At 38.5% G+C, this 22,717-nt stretch overlaps 1 protein-coding gene across 1 annotated transcript in view; it reads right to left on the bottom strand.

Moving 5' to 3' along the window:
* Nucleotides 1-15,384: 15,384 nt before the first annotated feature.
* LOC145800254 (uncharacterized) overlaps nucleotides 15,385-22,717 on the bottom strand; it is a 28,389-nt gene continuing 21,056 nt past the window's right edge. The window contains exon 3 of the mRNA XM_082889916.1: nucleotides 15,385-15,618. Within this exon, the coding sequence (XP_082746042.1) occupies nucleotides 15,385-15,618 (234 nt within the window). The remainder of the gene's footprint in view (nucleotides 15,619-22,717) is intronic.

The raw sequence follows: 22,717 nt of genomic DNA, 5'->3' as shown, positions 1-22,717 counted from the left end.
ACGTGTGGCCCACCACCGCTCGAGCGGTCCACCTAGGGACGCGTGCGCATAATTTTGGGTCTATTTTGTTGAGAATAAAAGGAAAAAAAATAGGCAAAATTAGGGTTTGAAATTTATTCTGAAGAAAATGGAGACTAGGGTTTTAAAGAGGTGATTTCCTCCCAAGCTTAAAGGAGACTTCCATGGTTCTTCCTCATCCTCTTCCTCTTCCCACTCCTCCATGAGTAGCTAGGTTATTCTTTTCTAGGGTTTTGATGAAACCCTAGCCATAAAATAGGATTTTTCATATGTTTTGATTGTGATTCGGTTTGAATCAATGTATGGATGTTTTAGAAGTTTTTAATAATCATTATTTTCGTCTCTTCAAGTATTTTACTCTCTATGATTGTTTAATGCTTTTCATACATTAGTTTTCTTTGTGTTTGTGTTTAAAGTACGAGACGATTCATGCTACGAGAGACGGGTTGTGCGGCTGCCGTAGTTTAGAGCAAACGCCTCGTGTTACTCGGGATGACTCATGTGCCTGTACGTTAAATGCAACAACCCTCTTGATCAATATTTCAAACTTGTAGTTGTGAAATATTGGATATTTTAAACCAGATTGCAATTGATAGCCGATGTTTAATCTCATTTATATGGTTAATGGTGAATTTTTTGCCCTAGGATTTTTCTCAAAAATTAATATCTCAAACCCTAATTTTAATTATCAATTTAATTTCTTAATTTCATTTAATTCCTTTTTAACCATAAAATCTCTCAATCTTTTTAATCAAAATTAATTAGGAATTTAGCGATTAAACTAGTCTAATTTCACAATTGTCCCTGTGGATCAATACCTGAACTTGCCATTAGTCTAAAAGAATTTGGTATAGTTTAGTATTTATATTTGGTGTGTGTAACGACTCATCAAATTTTGGCGCCGCTGCCGGGGACTTCTAACAAAATTAATTAATTTAAAGTTATATTCTTATTTTAATTTTTATTTTAGGATTTTATGCTTTCGTGTTGCTAAGTGTGCAGAGTGTTTGAAAATAGAAGCTATCACTGAAGTGCAAGCGGAGCCAACCAAGCTTTAAAAAAACAAAAACAAAAAACAAACCGCAGCACTAAAGTGCTTAAAAAAAAGAAGCAAACACTTGCAAGCAAGGCACCAAAGAGCTACAAAGAAAGACAAAGCTCAATTGGAGGTTGGAGACAACGTCTACACGTCAAGCAAGATGAGTAAAGCATTTTTGTTAAATCGCCGTGAGTATTCTCTTCTTTGATATTTTTGCTTACATAACTTAGTGCACAGAGTCTGAACTTAGTGTGTGTGAGTGAGTAGTGTATGCACGGGCGCCGTTCTTGCCGCCCTGAATTGTGGAGTTTGGACCTTGAACTAGAAAGGACTCTTAGGAAACTTAGAGCCTCTGCCCGTGTTCCTAGGCTGGAATATTCATATCCATACATTGAACCAATAGATATGGAAAACCCGAATGGCCTAAATGGGCCCAACCAGACCCTTAAGGATTACTTCACACCCATTGCATACACATCACCATCATGCATCCAACTACCCAACACCACTGCTGCTCATTATGAGATTAAGTCCAGCACTATACAAATGCTCCCATCATTCCATGGACTAGCATATGATGATCCTTATAAATATTTGAATGAATTTCTGAAAATTTGCTCTACAGTGAGGATTCAGAATTTCACAAATGTGGCCTTAATGTTGTGGTTGCGATTGTTCTCATTCTCATTAAAGGACAAAGCCAAACACTGGCTGAACTCCTTACCTGCTAATTCAATTACAACTTGGGACCAATTACAGCAACGGTTCTTGGAGAAGTACTTTCCCATCGGTAAAACCAACCAACTTAGGCGAGCCATCACCAATTTTGCTCAAATTAATGGCGAGAAATTTCATGAGACGTGGGAAAGACTTCGTGACCTTCTCCAATAGTGTCCTCACCACTAAGTGCCTAATTGGCAACTTGTGCAGACCTTTTACTATGGCCTAACTAAACCTCACTGCCAAATGGTGGATTCCTCTTGTGATGGGACATTCATGTCCAAAAATGATGCCAAGGCATGACAATTGTTTGAGAACCTAAATGATAATTCCCTTCACCATGCCTCTACAGCTCGACAAGTTTGGAAACCCGTAGTTAGAGCCCCAAAGAAAGTGAGCATTTATGAGATGGGGCAAAACCTAGAGTTAGCCCAATAAGTAGAAGCATTGTCCTAGAAAATGGACCAATTATTAGCTACGGGACATGCCCCGACACAGCAAGATCAACCTCAATTTCATGAGGCGTGTGCTATTTGTGCGAGCCTTGCTCATGACTTGAGTGAGTGCCCTTCGGCATCACAATCTCCAGAGTTAGTCCAAGAGCATGTGAATACGGCTCAAGGATTCTATAACTCTGGTAATGACCCATTCTCCAACACATACAATCTGGGATAGAGAAATCACCCTAATTTTTCATGGAGACCTCCTTCACAAGGCACTTCTTACAACCCTCCACCACCAAGGCAAAATTTAATAATTTTGCCAACCAATCTTCTTACTGACCACCACAACCTTACCGGCAACCACAACCCCCACATGTTCCTCAAGGCAACTTTGCCTTTAAGACTTAGGTGTTAGAAGTTCTCTTAGAACTTAAGGGGTTAGCACCAGTAGTTCACTCCCACACTCACTCCATTGCCAAGCTAGAGGCCCAATTAGGTCAAATAGCTAACAACATGAATGGAAGAGAGGAGGGAAAATTACTGAGTTAGACCGTGGCCAACCCTAAGAGTCAATACGGGGTAGAGGGTTCGGGTGGGAATGGAAAGCACCATGAGCAGGTGCAAGCTGTGATTACCTTAAGAAGTGGGAGGGAGTTAAAGCCTCGGCCAATTGCGTCTGATGCAACTAGAGCTAAGAATGGTGACCACGGTGATACACCCAATAAGAGCAAAGGTGAGGGGGAAACACCTAAGAGGGATGACTTAGTCCCTAGCACTTTACATGAGCCTAAGGCACCATATGTGCCTAAGACACCCTTTCCCCAATGCCTTGATACACTGTCCCCTTTCAATAAAAAAAGGGCATCCATGGAAGCGATGATGGAGGTCTTTAAACAGGTAAAAATCAACCTCTCCCTATTGGAGGCGATTAAGCAAGTACCCTCCTATGCTAAATTTCTAAAGGACCTATGTATGCAAAAGCATAAATCTAGGACACATGTGTCCCTAGAAAGTAAGCTCCATCTTGTTGAATGACACTTCCCCTAAGCTTAAAGACCCGGGTGCCCCAACCATTGCATGCATTATAGAGGACCATTTCATTGATAGGGCCTTGTTAGATTTAGAGGCTAGTGTCAATTTGTTGTCGTACTCTGTGTACGAGGAATTTGGGCTTGGTGAGTTGAAGCCCACTACTGTTACTCTCCCGTTGGCTGACCGGTCCCTCAAGGTGCCACGTGGCATGATTATGGATATGCTAGTAAAGGTCGATAAGTTTTATTTTCCTATTGACTTTTTGGTCTTAGATATGGAACCGATAGCCAATTCTAGGAAACAAATCCCGGTGATCTTAGGTTGACCTTTCTTGGTTACGGCCAATGCTTGCATAAATTGTTGTACCAGGGTTATGGAAGTTTCATTTGGGAATATGCAAGTGAAACTTAATATTTTCCAAGCATCCCAACAACCCCATAAGAGAGATGAGTGCTTATTTGTGGATATTATGGATGGGATTGTGGAGGAAGTTTTACCCTCCATTCTTGTAGAGGACCCTCTAGAGTCTTGTCTAGCTCATTTTGGGTTTGAAAATTTTGATATTGATGGGTTGGTTGAGGAGGTGAACGCTTTACTTAATGCTTTTTTTACACCAGATTTTCTTCCGTGGAAAGCCCGGTTTGAGTCACTTCCTTCTCTATCAAGAGAGCCCGCCATACCATCTTTAGTCACACTACCTACATTTGAGTTGAAGCCACTCCCGACAACACTCAAGTATGCATTTTTAGGGCCAAATGATACTTTACCTGTCATCATTGCATCTTACTTAACTGTTGAGCAGGAAAGTCAATTAATGAGTATTCTTGTGGCACATCGGAGTGCTATAGGGTGGTCTGTGGCTGATTTGAGAAGGATAGATCCCTCCGTGTACATGTATCATATACATCTAGAAGAGGACACCAAGCCTTCTCGTGAAATGCAACGGAGGCTTAATCCTAATATAAAAGATGTGGTGAAAAATGAGGTATTGAAACTGTTAGATGCGGGTATTATATACCCCATCTCGGATAGTAAGTGGGTAAGTCCCACACAAGTGGTGCCCAAGAAATCAGGCATCACTATTGTTAAGAATGAGCGAGGAAAGTTGGTCCCCACACGAACCACTACTGGGTGGCGAGTGTGCATTGATTATAGGAGATTAAATTCCATGACTAAGAATGACCATTTTCCTTTGCCATTTATTGTTCAAATTCTTGAGAGGTTAGCGGGGCAGGGTTTTTATTGTTTTCTTGATGGCTACTCGGGGTATAATCAAGTCCCGGTGTACCCTGGTAACCAAGAAAAGACCACATTCACATGTCTTTTTGGCACTTTTGCTTATAGGCGCATGTCTTTTGGGCTATGTAATGCACCGGCGACTTTTCAACGGTGTATGATGGCTATTTTCTCTGACATGGTAAAGAAATTTTTAGAGGTTTTCATGGATGACTTCTCTACATTTTGGCCGTCTTTTGTGGAATGTCTCCAAAACTTAACTAAAGTCCTTATTCGTTGTGTGGAGACAAATCTGATTTTGAGTTGGGAGAAGAGTCATTTATGGTTCGCGAGGGGATAGTCTTGGGACATATTGTGTCCCCTCGAGGTATAGAAGTTGACAAAACTAAGGTTGACCTCATTACAGGCCTTCCTCGACCCAATTTTGTGCGTCAGGTTAGGTCTTTCCTAGGGCACGCAAGTTTTTATCATCGATTCATCAAAGATTTTAGTAAAATACCTCGTCCTTTGTGTAGTTTACTTGCTAAGGATGCACCTTTTGTCTTTGATTAGACTTGTCTTAAAGCCTTTGAACATTGTGAGTGGCCCTTTTTACTACCCCTATCATGCAATCTCCTGAGTGGTCCCTTCCTTTCGAAATCATGTGCGATGCATCTGATTATGCCCTCAGCGCCGTCTTGGGCCAAAGGGTGAATAAAGTGCCCCATGTCATATCCTATGCTAGTCGTACTCTTTCTGATGCTCAATTAAACTACACTACCACTGAGAAAAAGTTACTAGCTATTGTCTTTGCCCTAGATAAATTTCGGTCCTATCTCCTAGGTTCCAAGGTCATCGTCTTCACTGATCATGCCATTTTGCGGTATTTACTATCAAAGAAAGAGACCAAACCCAGATTGATTGGTGGATTTTACTCCTTTAGGAGTTCGACCTAGAAATCCGGGACAAGAAAGAATCCGAGAATGTAATTGCGGATCATCTATCAAGCATCTTTATTGAGCACACGAGTGATCCCTTAGCCTTGCACGACTCATTTTCGGACGAGCAACTTCTTGCGGTTTCACATGTGACCCGCCCGTGGTTTGCTCATATAGTGAATTACTTGGCAGTTGGTCAAATTTTGAAAACTTGGTCTAAGCAAGAGAAAGACCGATTGTTTTCACAAGCCAAGCATTATTTCTGGGAAGACCTGGAATTGTTTAAGTATTGTCTGAATCAAGTGATTCGGCGTTATGTGCCTGAGAGTGAAACCCATAGCATTCTCACCTTTTGTCACTCTCATGCATGTAGCGGCCATTTCAGTGGGCAGAAACAGTCGCCAAGGTTTTACAATGTGGGTTCTACAGGCCTTATATCTTCAAAGATGCCCATGACTTCTGTAGAGCTTGCGAGCGTTGTCAATGCATGGGCTCTATGTTATGGCGAGATATGATGCTGATGACCCCTATTTTAATTGTTAAGATTTTTGATGTTTGGGGCGTCGACTTTATGGGTCTCTTTCCACCATCTTTTGCTTTGAATACATTTTGGTGGTTGTGGACTATGTCTCCAAGTGTGTGGAGACAGTGGCAACCAGAATGAATGACCACAAGGTTGTCGTTAAATTCCTTCATGAGACTATTTTTTGTCGTTTTGGGTTTCCACGTGCCATAATTAGTGACGGTGGCAAAGATTTTTGCAACCGATTCTTCGAAGCAGTAGTGCGTAAATACTTGATCATGCACAAAGTTGGCACTCCCTACCATCCCCAGACTAGTGGTCAGGTAGAGGTATCTAATAGGGAAGTTAAACACATCCTAGAGAAAACTGTGAGGCTCGATAGGAAAGATTGGTCCACTAGGATAGTTAATGCACTTTGGGCCTATTGCACTGCATATAAGACACCCATTAGGATGTCTCCATATAGGATTGTGTTTGGAAAACATGCCATCTCCCTGTTGAGTTAGAACACTGGGCTTTGTGGGCCATTAGGAAATTCAATTTTGATATGGCCAAAGCCGGTGACCATCGAAAATTCTAACTCGGTGAGTTAGAGGAGCTCTGCAATGATGCGTATGAGAGCTCTAAAATTTATAAGGCTAGGACTAAGGCATTTCATGATAAACATATTTCTCGTAAGTCCTTCAAGCCTCACCAAAAAGTGTGGTTGTTCAATGCCAAATTGCGGTTGTTCCCAGGTAAACTCCGGTCTCAATAGGATGGCCCATATAAGGTTATATAAGTCTTTCTGCATGGGGCGGTTGAAATTAAAAATCCACAAGATAGTACGACCTTCAAGGTCAATGGCCAAAGATTGAAACACTATGTGGATGGTATTGAGAAATGGGAGATGATTAAGGTTGTCCATTTGACAGACCCAATATATATTCCATAGTGATTACTTTGAGTCTAGGAGACTTTAATTCTTGTAAAGGTGTAATTCCTTTGGTGTTTGTCGTACCCAAACGGCATTTGATGGTCTGGTATAGCCATCTAACTGTGTTTGTAGTGAGTTCCTAAGAGACCAACTTAGACGATGGAAACTAAAGTTCGAATGGCAAAGCCTAGAACGCAAAAGTTTGGAATTTCCAAGACCAAAATCTGGTTTAAATACCCAGGGGTGTGGAGATTGCTTCAAAACCACCCCGGCTTGAACTCTGTATAGTAGCCCCATAGGTCGAGTTAACTTTATCTGCCTCGATTTTGGATACCGAATCAACCTAGTTTATCACCCTATTGGAGAATAGGGAAAGTTACACACACTGTTAGGGAGAAAAGTAGTACCCATGGTTTTCGCGTGAAGATTATACTTTTGTTGCGCATTTTGATATTTTCGATGTTCTATTTTTTTTATTTCAAATGTGCATTGAAGGTAGAAATTGTTTAAATTTTTATTTGGGTGGTGATTGGGTTTTTATTAAAATAAATATTTTTAAAAAAAGGCTCAAAAATAAAGGTAATAATCATAATAATAATTTGGCTTATTTTTATATACTGTAGTTGTTTAGTTTAAATTGTTTAGTTAGTGGTTCTTGTTAGTTTAATTGGGTAGTGGATTGTTTTTATTTTTATTTTTATTTTTGTTTAATTGTTTAGTTAGTGATGTAGTTTTATTTTTATTTAGTGATTTAATTGCAGTTTAAATGTTTAGTTTTTGTTTTTGTTTTCTGAATTTTTATTTTATTTTATTTTATTTTCTTCTACTCACTTAGATTATTTTATTTTATTTTATTTTCTTATTTATTTATGCACTGTAGTTCATATGTGTGTTTGTAAATTTGTCTCATGCTAACTTAGTGTAAGTTAATTTTCTGTAATTAATTTAATAACATATTAAAAAATAAATAAATAAATAAAATTCCGGTGGTGTGATGACAATGAGGTTTTGAGTAATTTGTGCATACATGTCATCTTTGATGAGTGCAAATATAACAGTTCCACATTTTTTGTTGTGTTGGTTGAATTATTTTGTGCAGATATGTCTTCATCATCCCGTCGAGCACCCAAACGACCTCATAATACCAACATTGCATTTAAGGATGTGCCAACCGACGCTTGGGCCAACAAACCAGTTGCTTGTGATACATCCTTTGATGTGGAATACTTTCAAAGCCATCAATTCACTACGTGAAGTGTCCGGCAACTTGAAGACCAAAGCCTCTTAGGTGTCTGCACCGTCACTAAACCGGCGTATCCTCGCATTGTACGAGTATTTTATCAAAATATGTACACCAATGAAGAGGCCCCGGAAGCACTTTTGTCCCTTGTTGACGGGGTGGAGTTAGCCGTCACACAAGTTTCCATTGCCGAGGTCCTCCACTGTTCCATGGACACTAACAATGCAGAACAGTTCTCGGTATTCACTCGGGAACTCGCCATCCCGGCACTGGTAACTAAATTTCATGAGAGGCAATAGGATGATGACAACCATACTAGCATCCGGCAAGCTAACTTACCACGTCACCTTCTCTTCCTCGATGTGGTTTTCAAAAAGAATATCATCCCTCTAGGCCACAAGGAAGAGCGGCGAGGGGACTTCCTCTGTGCCTTGCATCAATTTGACTTCGGGTTTTGGGTTGACATTCCTACTTTGATCTACAACTAGATGAACAGAATCCTTAATAAAGTCAAAGTGCACGACACTTGGGGCAGTTCTACATAGGCCCTCCATTTCGCCAACCTCATCACTGTGCTTATAAAAGCCCAAGGGACATACCCTCTCGAATCCAATGAGGTTCAGCTTTCGTTGCCCACACTTTATGGAAAAACCCACTAGCGCCAAACCACTACTCGTCTGCCGCCTCCACTACTCCTCCCCAAAGCCCCGGCCAATCCTAATGATGCCCCAGTAGAGCCCGCCGCCGCACCAACGCCAGCGCCAACACCATTTCGTATGACGAGGGCGCAATATCAGGCTCTTTTAGATAATCAAACTGCTATTTAGCAATCAGTGGTTGATCTCCAGGCCGACTATTAGGCCTATCGGAATTACTCACAAGCGGCATTTGATGGGTATCAACAGTCAGTTGCATCTCTGCAAACTGACTTCTACGCATACCACGACTCAAACGAGCAGCGGTTTGATCAGCTTGGCGCTAGGGTTCATGATGAGGCGTTCGAGACTCGGACACTATTACATGCCCTATTTAAGCAGTATTTCCCACCACCACCGGATCCACATCACTGATGTTTGTATATTTTCTTTGTTTTATTTCTTTCTTTATTTTTGTTTTGTTTTGTTTTATTTTTCTTTTCTTTTTATACTGTACAGTTCAAAAAAAAATGTGTGTGTGTGTGTGTTTGGGTGTCCTCGCTTCACTGGATGTGCGCCCGTGCTGCCTGTGTCATCACCCGAACCCGTCCCTATAGATTAAGGTCATAAATGGCTAGTAATCACGAGATCACCTACGGCCTCAAACCTGATATCAATTTATAATTAATAATATGGGACCAGATGCGGAAGCAAACTTAAAAATTTTGTCCAATGAGCTATGCTTACATGGCATATCAAAACATTTCACATAACTTAATAATACCTCACACCACATATTGGTAATTAATGTCTCGTATATCCAGGATCTTTCAAACACATAGTCAGCTAAACCAAAAGCTTATACACATAAACGGTCTATCATGACCAATAGAAGTAGCAAAAGAAATACAAAAGATCATAAACAAAGCCTCTTGTATGAGGCTCTTGGGCTGACTTCACAAAACTCGGGTTCCTTTCTTAAATTCCCCTAAGGCTAGGGTTGAACGTCCCTTTGCTCACCTACATACATATAAATAAGAGTGAGTTAACGCCCAGTGAATAATATCAAAATAAAGAGGTTAATGAATGAGATTCGTTCATAAATGAGTCATACTTATGATGTACACATTTGAACCACTATTCTCATTCACATCAGATTTACAAATCTCAACAAAGCAAAACGACCTCAGGTCCAACACATCATATCCATATACAAAACAACCTCAGGTCCAATTCTTACATAAAACAAAACGACCTTGGGTCCATCTATACAAAACGACCTTTGGTCCAATTCTTATATAAAAAAAAAATGACCTTTAGTCCAACCAACTTTTTATTCAAAACGACATTTGGTCCAATTCAAACATATCAAACGGCCTCGGGCCCAATTCAAACATATTAGGCGTATCAAACGACCTCGGACCCATTCTCTTTATGTTCGTATCTACGCATATTTCATATTCATGATCATGATCCATTTTTCATTCAAACGACCTTTGGCCCATTATGCTCATGTTCAAACGGCCTTTGGCCCATCACGGTATTCAAATGGCCTTTGGACCGTTATCATTATATTCAAATGGCCTTTGGCCCATCTTTATACTCAAACATATCAAAAGATAAACGGCCTTAGGCCCAGTTCAGACATATCAAACGTATCAAACGGCAAACGGCCTTAGGCCCAATTCAGATATATCAAACGTATCAAACGGCAAACGGCAAACGACTTTAGGCCCAATTCAGACATATCAAACATATCAAATGGCAAACAGCCTTAGGCCCAACTCGGACATATCAAACGTGTCAAATGGCCTTATACAAAATTAGGCATATAGAGTACTCATTCATATTTCAAATCAACAAGTCCATGAAGCTTATGCAGTATTCAAATGGCCTTTGGCCCATTATCATTATATTCAAACGGCCTCTGGCCCATCTTTATACTCAAACATATCAAATGATAAACGGCCTTAGGCCCAATTCAGACATATCAAACGTATCAAACGACAAACGGCCTTAGGCCCAATTCAGATATATCAAACGTATCAAACGGCAAACGGCTTTAGGCCCAATTTGGACATATCAAACATATCAAATGGCAAATGGCCTTAGGCCCAATTCGGACATATCAAACGTGTCAAATGGCCTTATACAAAATTAGGCATATAGAGTACTCATTCATATTTCCAATCAACAAGTCCACGAAGCTTATGCAGGAATAGTATTTGGAAAGTAACATACTTGAAAATATATTTACTAAGATATTACTCACAGTGTTCTGCCGATGGATTCGTCCTTATGCTCGACCCTGCATAATACATAACACATATCGGGTCACAAACGATTCAATCCATTCTTAACTCATACATTCCTCTTAGGCCTCTTTCTTACCTTCTTAGTCCATTTACAATGCTCAATGCATGCCTAACAGTGCTTAGAAATGGAAGAGAATGGAAACAAAACATAAAATCATCTTTACAAAATTTCTGAAATAGGGCTCCCCGCTCGACCGCAGCTTTCGCCGCTCGAGCGGACCCCTTTGGTCTGCAAAAGTACTGGTTACTTCATTTTTACACTCGAGCATGACTTCAGATGCTCGAGCTAAGAGTCAAGTATGTGACAGGGCGCTCGAGCCCGACTCCTCCCGCTCGAGCGTACATCAATGTCTGCAAAAGTTCTGGGAGCTAACATTTCACGCTCGAGCGGCGCTTTCCCCGCTCGAGCGGACATGCCAAATTCTGGAATTTCCAGAACTATTCTTGAAGCTTAAACTTGATATTCAAAGGCCCCAAACTCATGATCTTGGTTCAAAAACATGGAAACACATTATATAACATGAGAACATAACCAATATGAGGCCAATTGCTCAAAATCCTGATCTAACTCTCAAATTAATCAACATTCCTCTTGTATGGTCAAAACCTATGTATTCGAACTTCATACAAGCCTCATATCTTCATCAATCATGCATGCATGTAAGTTTTTTACTTCAATTCCATTTCAAATGGCATCAATGATGCTTATAATCATGAAACTCAACAAAACCATGCTTGCATGCATGCTTTAATGCTCAATTTTTCATAATTAACACATTACATGCTAACTTATGCAATTTCATGGCAATTCTAAACATGCATGTGCATATAGACTTCAATCTCTTCATAATCAACTCAATTCATGCTTTTGAACATCATTTAATTTTGAATTTACAAAATAACAAACTCAACTCATAAATTTATGCTCAATCCTCACCTAGGAGCTTCAATTTTCCAAATTCTAGTTAGTTCTTTGAGTTTAGCTGCCAATCCTCAAGCTTTGAGCCAAAATTCATAATTTGAGCCCCTTTCTCTTTCTAGAGTACATTCAGATTTTTGAGTTCAACAAATGAGGGACTTGAGTGTATATCAGCCTATTTATAGGCTTATCTAATTAGACTTAGTTAAGGCTAATTAATTGTACCCAATTCAATCAATTTAATCTAATTATTTTGATCCAAATCAATTTCTAATTAAATTTCACCGTAGGCTCTAAAAATTATGCCAATCACAATGGCGTAGTCAATTTCGGTTTCTGTGGCCGATAAGGCCTTCAATTTTCAATTCAAAGCACAGATTCTAACAGATTTTCCTACGGTGAACAGATACAAAGCCAAAATCACAAATAATCATGCAATTAACACCCAAATTCAAATTAAGCACATAATTACAAACATAATCATGATTAATTAACATAGTACAGGACAGGGTTATTACAATCTTTCCCCCTTTAGGAAGTTTGGTCCTCGAAACTTATTTTACCTTTAGTCGAAAACAATTCGGAATGCTTTTATTCAACGGTTCCAATCCTTTTGATTGTCATTTGCTCAGTCTCTCAATCAAGCGACACTCTGTCCTCAACCAGTCAGAGACTTACCTTTTCTGCCATAAAAGGCTTTACACGGTGCCACACCAAAACTAAAGTGTAAGCTGTTGTAGTAAGCAGAGTCTGCCAACAATGGATAGATTTTTCCAACTTCCCTGAAAATCTAATGCATACATTTGGAGCATTTCTCCCAAAATCTAAAAAGTTCTTTCTGATTATACATCAATTTGCGGATGGAAAGCAGTGTTGAATCACAATTCAGTTCCCACTGCCTCTTGAAGGCTTGCCGGAATCTAGACACAATTTAGGATTCTTATTTCCATCCCGAAATAGAGAGAGATTGGAGTAGCTCCGCCTATATTTGATGTTCGACTTTGACTTGTTGGCACCCAAAATATTTAGACACAAATTCAACAATTGCCTTCTTCATAATAGGTCACCAACATATTTACTTTAAATGTCAGCTAACTTTACCATAGAAGTTTGGTCTATTCCCTTGTCACAGAAGTTAAATTCATTCTTCAATAATTCTGCAATTCATAATCGCAATTCATAATCCAATTCGGTATTTAGTTTAGTGACTCATCACAGTTATCCAAGGTCAATCAAAAGTCTTCAGGAATATAAAGTGGATCCAAACACTGATTCCCGAATCAACAAAGGTAACAACCAAGCAATCAACCAAACGACGTACATAACTCTTATATCCCCATAGTATTGATTGTAAAGTACAATAATATCGAAGCAGTCAATTCTAACATAATACACGTGTTCTTAATCATTCAATAGTTTACAGTTTACAATTCAATTCAATATTTGGTTTCCTATTCCATCAAGTCTTTCAACGTTATCTGATAGTCGTCAATGAGCATAAAACAATTCGTATATTAATCCCATGACATCAAAGGTAACATCGGAGGAGTCAATCACATGTTAAACACAATTTATACATCCTCAAAGCCCTAATTGCATAATATAATGGCACTGAGCAGTCATTTACAGGGCACACTAAATTCACACATTTTCGGATAATCGAGGTTTTCTAATCCCAATGGTGTTCACAATCAAGGCTGTTCGCGGTTAACAATTACCGTAACATAAATTCCCAACCTCCGATAACACTGAAACAACTATTCTCCCATTCAAAACAAAACATATTTCGACCAGTCAAAGATAAATGTTCAGTATTGTTTATAATCAAATCAATTTGCCGCCATCGATTCCCATAGTGTTAAATAGATAAGAATTCAGTAACACAGAAGCAGTCATTCCTTAAACATCCAATCACTGGATTTGCTCAATTCCGTTCATTTATAGCACGTATGTCTCCAACAATTAAAGGTTGGTTCTTAATGGTGTTCTTAGTTAGATCGGTCTGTTGATAGCCCACACAAGGTCTTCTAAATAAGTCAAGTATTCCAAATGGATTCAAGTTTTGGGTCTATCAGTTTTCTCGTCAAGAATAACCAAGTTATTTATTCATGAATAATTCGTAATCCCCCTTAACAAAATCAAATCAGATAGAGGTTCTTATCAAATCAATCCAGCAAAGGTCATGTCAAATTAAATCAAACAAAGGTCTCATCAAATTATAATCAAATGAGGGTTCTATCAGGCCCAATCAAATATAAGTTCTATCAGATCGAATCAGATAAAAGTTTTCTCAAATAGGGTGCATTTGGTTCTTTAAGGCATATTTCGTTTGCTTAGGTACGTAGTCAAGAGTTTCACAATTGCCCTAAGTTTGTCAGTTCTCAAAGTCATATCAGAGTCATTCATCACAATTGTCCATATCAAAGTATTTCAGGTCATGTACAATATGGCATTGTCCACAAAAGTTCATATGTAGTTACATATGCATGCAGTTGTTCATATCAGGAGGTATGTATCCTGATCAATATAGCAGTTCCCAAATAAGTCTTATATGCAAGTACATGGCATACAGTAACACATTAAACAAAGTTCCTCGGTTGCACATAATATAGGATTTGTTACGCAAAAGTTCCAAATCGGTCACAAAAGTATAGGTTTACGAGTCAAGCCTAGTATAGTCACATAGTCCAGTCAATTTTCTACCAATCAAAATACATGATCTCACAATTCATAGAGTTCATTATTTGGGGTGCTCAACTCAGTCACACGATCACAGAGTCATAATTCCAGTGGTTTAGTCATTGAAGACAGTGATATAACAAATCACCCTGAGCATAGGTTTAGATGTATATGTGCATGTACAGAGCCAATCAATATCCCAATACATATTTCACAAATTTCCCAAATGGGGTAGATACATACAGTGAATAAAGCATTGATCCTGTGGGCCCGACCAATCTAGATACATTTAGCAGATATGAAAGAATGCGCCAAATTGAATCAAATAATATCCCAAGCAAAGATGTACACATGTACCAATCCAGAATCAGGCAACATATAGGCATTCGTTTATAAACAATATAGATACCTAGGATAACGGTCGCAGTATTCTGAGTGTTTTCTGGGACGGGTGCAATTACTCTATCTTGATTAGCAGTTCCCGCCATTGGTACGAATCTAGCTGAGACAACAAGTCTATTCACGTTTTGTTCAGTCCGGGGACAGTTCTTTACCATGTGGTCCATTTTACCACACCTATAACAAGCCCCAGAAATTCGGTAACAAACTCCTCGGTGTTTCTTACCACATTCATTACACGTTGGCGCTGTATTCCTTGTAGAGTTTGATGTGCGCGATGATCCCGTATTTTGCTTTTTAAATGATCTTTTCTTTAAGAAAAAGCCTTGTCTCTTGCTTTTCCATTCAAAAGATCAGTTCATGTTAGCTTCAGTCATCCGTGTTCGGTCTAGCACCTCAACATATTTTGTGACGTCCAACACATTCACTTGGTGCTCTTGCGCTGGTGGTGGCAAAGGTTCTTGCCGTAGCAGTAACCGATGTTGTTGTCTTAAGATCTCTGCCATTTCTCGTACTACTCTTTCCAGTCTATCAAGTCGGGCTGTGGAAGAGTCTGCCAACTCATATGCCCTTACTTTATCCATGATCTACACAAACTCTTATTAAGCCATACCAAATACAGGAATGCCCAATACAGAAATAAACACAGATACACATAAGTAACTTTTCATGATTCGTATGTTCATGTACGTGCATTATAACAAAACAAAACTTGTTGTACACATTAGTGCAACAATTCATATCTCATATAATCACATGTTCTCAATGCTTACATCATGTACTTATCAAATAGATGCATCTTAAGTCTTTACTAGACACCTTATAGCTCATTTGGACAAGTGCGTGAGTTATTAACTCGTGCTCTGATACCACTCTATCATGACCCAAACTCGCCCCCTATAGATTAAGGTCATAACCGATCAGTAATCATGAGATCACCTACGGCCTCAAACCTAATATCAATTTATAATTAATAATATGGGGCCAGATGCGGAAGCAAACTTAAAAATTTTGTCCAATGAGCTATGCTTATATGGCATATCAAAACATTTCACATAACTTAATAATACCTCACACCACATATTGGTAATTAACGTCTCGTATATCCAGGATCTTTCAGACACATAGTCAGCTAAACCAAAAGCTTATACACATAAACAGTCTATCATGACCAATAGAAGTAGCAAAAGAAATACAAAAGATCATAAACAAAGCCTCTTGCGTGAGGCACCTGGGCTGACTCAACAAAACTCGGGTTCCTTTCATAAATTCCACTAAGGCTGGGGTTAAACGTCCCTTTGCTCACCTACATACATATAAATAAGAGTGAGCTAACGCCCAATGAAGAATATCAAAATAAAGAGGTTAATGAATGAGATTCGTTTATAAATGAGTCATACTTATGATGTACACATTTGAACCACTATTCTCATTTACATTAGATTTACAAATCTCAACAAAGCAAAACGACCTCGGGTCCAACACATCATATCGATATACAAAATGACCTCAGGTCCAACTCTTACAAAAAATAAAACGACCTTGGGTCCATTTATACAAAACGACCTTTGGTCCGATTCTTATATAAAACAAAACAACCTTGGGTCCATCTATACAAAACGACCTTTGGTCCAACCAACTCTTTATTCAAAACGACCTTTGGTCCAATTCAAACATATCAAATGGCCTCGGGCCCAATTCAAACATATCAGGCATAACAAACAACCTCGGACCCATTCTCTTTATATTCATATCTACGCATATTTCATATTCATGATCATGATCCCTTTTTCATTCAAACAGCCTTTGGGCCATTATGCTCATGTTCAAACGGCCTTTGGCCCATCACGGTATTCAAACGGCCTTTGGCCCATCTTTATACGCAAACATATCAAATGGCAAACGGCCTTAGGCCCAATTCGGACATATCAAACGGCAAACGGCTTTAGGCCCAATTCGGATATATCAAACGTATCAAATAGCAAACAGCTTTAGGGCCAATTCGGATATATCAAACGTATCAAACGGCAAACAGCCTTAGGCCCAATTTAGATATATCAAACGTATCAAACGACAAACGGCCTTAGGGCCAATTCGGACATATCAAACGTATCAAACGGAAAACGGCCTTAGGCCCAATTCCGACATATCAAACGTGTCAAACGGCCTTATACAAAATTAGGCATATAGAGTACTCATTCATATTTCAAATCAACAAGTCCATGAAGCTTATGCAGTAGTAGCATTTGAAAAATAACATACTTGAAAATATCTATACTGAGATATTACTCAAAGTGTTCTGCCGGTAGATTCGTCCTTATACTCGACCCTACATAATACATAAGACATATCGGGTCACAAACAATTCAATTCATTCTTAACTCATACATTCCTCTTAGACCTCTTTCTTACCTTCTTAGTCCATTTAAAATGCTCAATGCATACCTAAGAGTGCTTAGAAGTGGAAGAGAATGGAAACAAAACATAAAATCCTCTTTACAAAATTTCTGAAACAAGGCTCCTCGCTAGACCGTAGCTTTCGCCGCTCGAGCGAACCCCTTTGGTCTGCAAAAGTACTAGTTACTTCATTTTTACACTCGAACATGACTTCAGATGCTCGAGCTGAGAGTCAAGTATGTGACAGGGCACTCGAGCCCGACTCCTCCCACTCGAGCGTACATCAATGTCTACAAAAGTTCTGGGAGCTAACATTTCACGCTCGAGCGGCGCTTTCCCCACTCGAGCGGACATGCCAAATTCTGAAATTTCCAGAACTGTTCTTGAAGCTTAAACTTAATATTCAAAGGCCCCAAACTCATGATCTTGGTTCAAAAACATGGAATCACATTATATAACATGAGAACATAACCAATATGAGGCCAATTGCTCAAAATTTTGATCTAACTCTCAAATTAATCAACATTCCTCTTGTATGGTCAAAACCTATGTATTCGAACTTCATACAAGCCTCATATCTTCATCAATCATGCATGCATGTAAGTTTTTTACATCAATTCCATTTCAAATGGCATCAATGATGCTTATAATCATGAAACTCAACAAAACCATGCTTGCATGTATGCTTTAATGCTCAATTTTTCATAATTAACACATTACATGCTAACTTATGCAATTTCATGGCAATTCTAAACATGCATGTGTATATAGACTTCAATCTCTTCATAATCAACTCAATTCATGCTTTTGAACATCATTTAATTTTGAATTTACAAAATAACAAACTCAACTCATAAATTTATGCTCAATCCTCACCTAAGAGCTTCAATCTTCCAAATTCTAGTTAGTTCTTTGAGTTTAGCTGCCAATCCTCAAGCTTTGAGCCAAAATTCATAATTTGAGCCCCTTTCTCTTTCTAGAGTACATTCAGATTTTTGAGTTCAACAAATGAGGGACTTGAGTGTATATCAGCCTATTTATAGGCTTATCTAATTAGACTTGGTTAAGGCTAATTAATTGTACCCAATTCAATCAATTTAATCTAATTATTTTGATCCAAATCAATTTCTAATTAAATTTCACCGTAGGCTCTAAAAATTATGCCAATCACAATGGCGTAGTCAATTTCGGTTTCTGTGGCCGATAAGGCCTTCAATTTTCAACTCAAAGCGCAGATTCTAACAGATTTTCCTACGGTGAACAGATACAAAGCCAAAATCACAAATAATCATGCAATTAACACCCAAATTCAAATTAAGCACATAATTACAAACATAATCATGATTAATTAACATAGTACAGGACAGGGTTATTACAATCTTTCCCCCTTTAGGAAGTTTGGTCCTCCAAACTTATTTTACCTTTAGTCGAAAACAATTCGGAATGCTTTTATTCAACGGTTCCAATCCTTTTGATAGTCATTTGCTCAGTCTCTAAATCAAGCGACACTCTATCCTCAACCAGTCAGAGACGTACCTTTTCTGCCATAAAAGGCGTTACACGGTGCCACACCAAAACTAAAGTGTAAGCTGTTGTAGTAAGCAGAGTCTGCCAACAATGGATAGATTTTTCCAACTTCCCTGAAAATCTAATGCATACATTTGGAGCATTTCTCCCAAAATCTAAAAAGTTCTTTATGATTATACATCAATTTGCGGATGGAAAGCAGTGTTGAATCACAATTCAGTTCCCATTGCCTGTTGAAGGCTTGCCAGAATCTAGACACAATTTAGGATTCCTATTTCCATCCCGAAATAGAGAGAGATTGGAGTAGCTCCTCCTATATTTGATGTTCGACTTTGACTTGTTGGCACCCAAAATATTTAGACACAAATTCAACAATTGCCTTCTTCATAATAGGTCACCAACATATTTACTTTAAATGTCAGCTAACTTTACCATAGAAGTTTGGTCTATTCCCTTGTCATAGAAGTTAAATTCATTCTTCAATAATTCTGCAATTCATAATCGCAATTCACAATCCAATTCGGTATTTAGTTTAGTGACTCATCACAGTTATCCAAGGTCAATCAAAAGTCTTCAGGAATATAAAGTGGATCCAAACACTGATTCCCGAATCAACAAAGGTAACAACCAAGCAATCAACCAAACGACGTACATAACTCTTATATCCCTATAGTATTGATTGTAAAGTACAATAATATCGAAGCAGTCAATTTCTAACATAATACACGTGTTCTCAATCATTCAACAGTTTACAGTTTACAATTCAATTCAATGTTTGGTTCCCTATTCCATCAAGTCTTTCAACGTTATCTAATAGTCGTCAATGAGCATAAAACAATTCGTATATTAATCCCATGACATCAAAGGTAACATCGGAGGAGTCAATCACATGTTAAACACAATTTATACATCCTCAAAGCCCTAATTGCATAATATAATGGCACTGGGCAGTCATTTACAGGGCACACTAAATTCACACATTTTCGGATAATCGAGGTTTTCTAATCCCAATGGTGTTCACAATCAAGGCTGTTCCCGGTTAACAATTACCGTAACATAAATTCCCAACCTCCGATAACACTGAAACAACTATTCTCCCATTCAAAACAAAACATATTTCGACCAGTCAAAGATAAATGTTCAGTACTGTTTATAATCAAATCAATTTGCCGCCATCGATTCCCATAGTGTCAAATAGATAAGAATTCAGTAACACAGAAGCAGTCATTCCTTAAACATCCAATCACTGGATTTGCTCAATTCCGTTCATTTATAGCACGTATGTCTCCAACAATTAAAGGTTGGTTCTTAATGGTGTTCTTAGTTAGATCGGTCTGTTAATAGCCCACACAAGGTCTTCTAAATAAGTCAAGTATTCCAAATGGATTCAAGTTTTGGGTCTATCAGTTTTCTCGTCAAGAATAACCAGGTTATTTATTCATGAACAATTCGTAATCCCTCTTAACAAAATCAAATCAGATAGAGATTCTTATCAAATCAATCCAGGCAAAGGTCTTGTCAAATTAAATCAAACAAAGGTCCCATCAAATTATATCAAATGAGGGTCCTATCAGGCCCAATCAAATATAAGTTCTATCAGATCGAATCAGATAAAAGTTTTCTCAAATAGGGTGCATTTGGTTCTGTAAGGCATACTTCGTTTGCTTAGGTACGTAGTCAAGAGTTTCACAATTTCCTTAAGTTCGTCAGTTCTCAAAGTCATATCAGAGTCATTCATCACAATTGTCCATATCAAAGTATTTTAGGTCATGTACAATATGGCATTGTCCACAAAAGTTCATATGTAGTTGCATATGCATACAGTTGTTCATATTAGGAGGAATGTATCCTGATCAATACAGCAGTTTCCAAATAAGACTTATATGCAAGTACATGGTGTACAGTAACACATTAAACAAAGTTCCTCGGTTGCACATAATATAGAATTTGTTACGCAAAAGTTCCAAATCAGTCACAAAAGTATAGGTTTACGAGTCAAGCCTAGTATAGTCACATAGTCCAGTCAATTTTCTACCAATCAAAATACATGATCTCACAATTCATAGAGTTCATTATTTGGGGTGCTCAACTCAGTCACATAATCACAGAGTCATAATCCCAGTGGTTTAGTCATTGAAGACAGTGATATAACAAATCACCCTGAGCATAGGTTTAGATGTATATGTGCATGTACAGAGTCAATTAATATCCCAATACGTATTTCACAAATTTCCCAAATGGGGTAGATACATACAGTGAATAAAGCATTGATCCTGTGGGCCCGACCAATCTAGATACATTTAGCAGATATGAAAGAATGCGCCGAATCGAATCAAATAATATCCCAAGCAAAGATGTACACATGTACCAATCCAGAATCAGGCAACATATAGGCATTCGTTTATAAACAATATAGATACCTAGGATAACGGTCGCAGTATTCTGAGTGTCTTCTGGGATGGGTGCAATTACTCTATCTTGATTAGCAGTTCCCGCCATTGGTACGAATCCAGCTAAGACAACAGGTCTATTCACGTTTTGTTCAGTCCGGGGACAGTTCCTTACCACGTGGTCCATTTTACCACACCTATAACAAGCCCCAGAAATTCGGTAACAAACTCCTCGGTGTTTCTTACCACATTCATTACACGTTGACGTTGTATTCCTTGTAGAGTTTGATGTGCGCGATGATCCCGTATTTTGCTTTTTAAATGATCTTTTCTTTAAGAAAAAGCCTTGTCTCTTGCTTTTCCATTCAGAAGATCAGTTCATGTTAGCTTCGGTCATCCGTGTTCGGTCTAGCACCTCAACATATTTTGTGACTTCCAATACATTCACTTGGTGCTCTTGCGCTGGTGGTGGCAAAGGTTCTTGCCGTAGCAGTAATCGATGTTGTTGTCTTAAGATCTCTGCCATTTCCCGTATTACTCTTTCCAGTCTATCAAGTCGGGCTGTGGAAGAGTCTGCCAACTCGTATGCCCTTACTTTATCCATGATCTACACAAACTCTTATTAAGCCATACCAAATACAGGAATGCCCAATACAGAAATAAACACAGATGCACATAAGCAACTTTTCATGATTCGTATGTTCATGTACGTGCATTATAACAAAACAAAACTTGTTGTACACATTAGTGCAACAATTTATATCTCATATAATCACATGTTCTCAATGCTTACATCATGTACTTATCAAATAGATGCATCTTAAGTCTTTGCTAGACACCTTATAGCTCATTTGGACAAGTGCGTGAGTTATTAACTCGTGCTCTGATACCACTCTATCATGACCCGAACCCGCCCCTATAGATTAAGGTTATAACCGGTCAGTAATTATGAGATCACCTACGGCCTCAAACCTAATATCAATTTATAATTAATAATATGGGGCTAGATGCGGAAACAAACTTAAAAATTTTGTCCAATGAGCTATGCTTATATGGCATATCAAAACATTTCACATAACTTAATAATACCTCACACCACATATTGGTGTATATCCAGGATCTTTCAGACACATAGTCAGCTAAACCAAAAGCTTATACACATAAACAGTCTATCATGACCAATAGAAGTAGCAAAAGAAATACAAAAGATCATAAACAAAGCCTCTTGCGTTAGGCACCTGGGCTGACTTCACAAAACTCGGGTTCCTTTATTAAATTCCACTAAGGCTGGGGTTGAACGTCCCTTTGCTCACCTACATACATATAAATAAGAGTGAGCTAACGCCTAATGAATAATATCAAAATAAAGAGG

This window comes from Camellia sinensis, chromosome 10 (assembly GCF_055761805.1).
Source record: "Camellia sinensis isolate YWXY chromosome 10, ASM5576180v1, whole genome shotgun sequence".
NCBI lineage: Eukaryota > Viridiplantae > Streptophyta > Magnoliopsida > Ericales > Theaceae > Camellia > Camellia sinensis.
The sequence above is the reverse complement of the archived record's forward strand: the minus strand, read 5'-3'. Positions and strand labels throughout refer to the sequence as shown.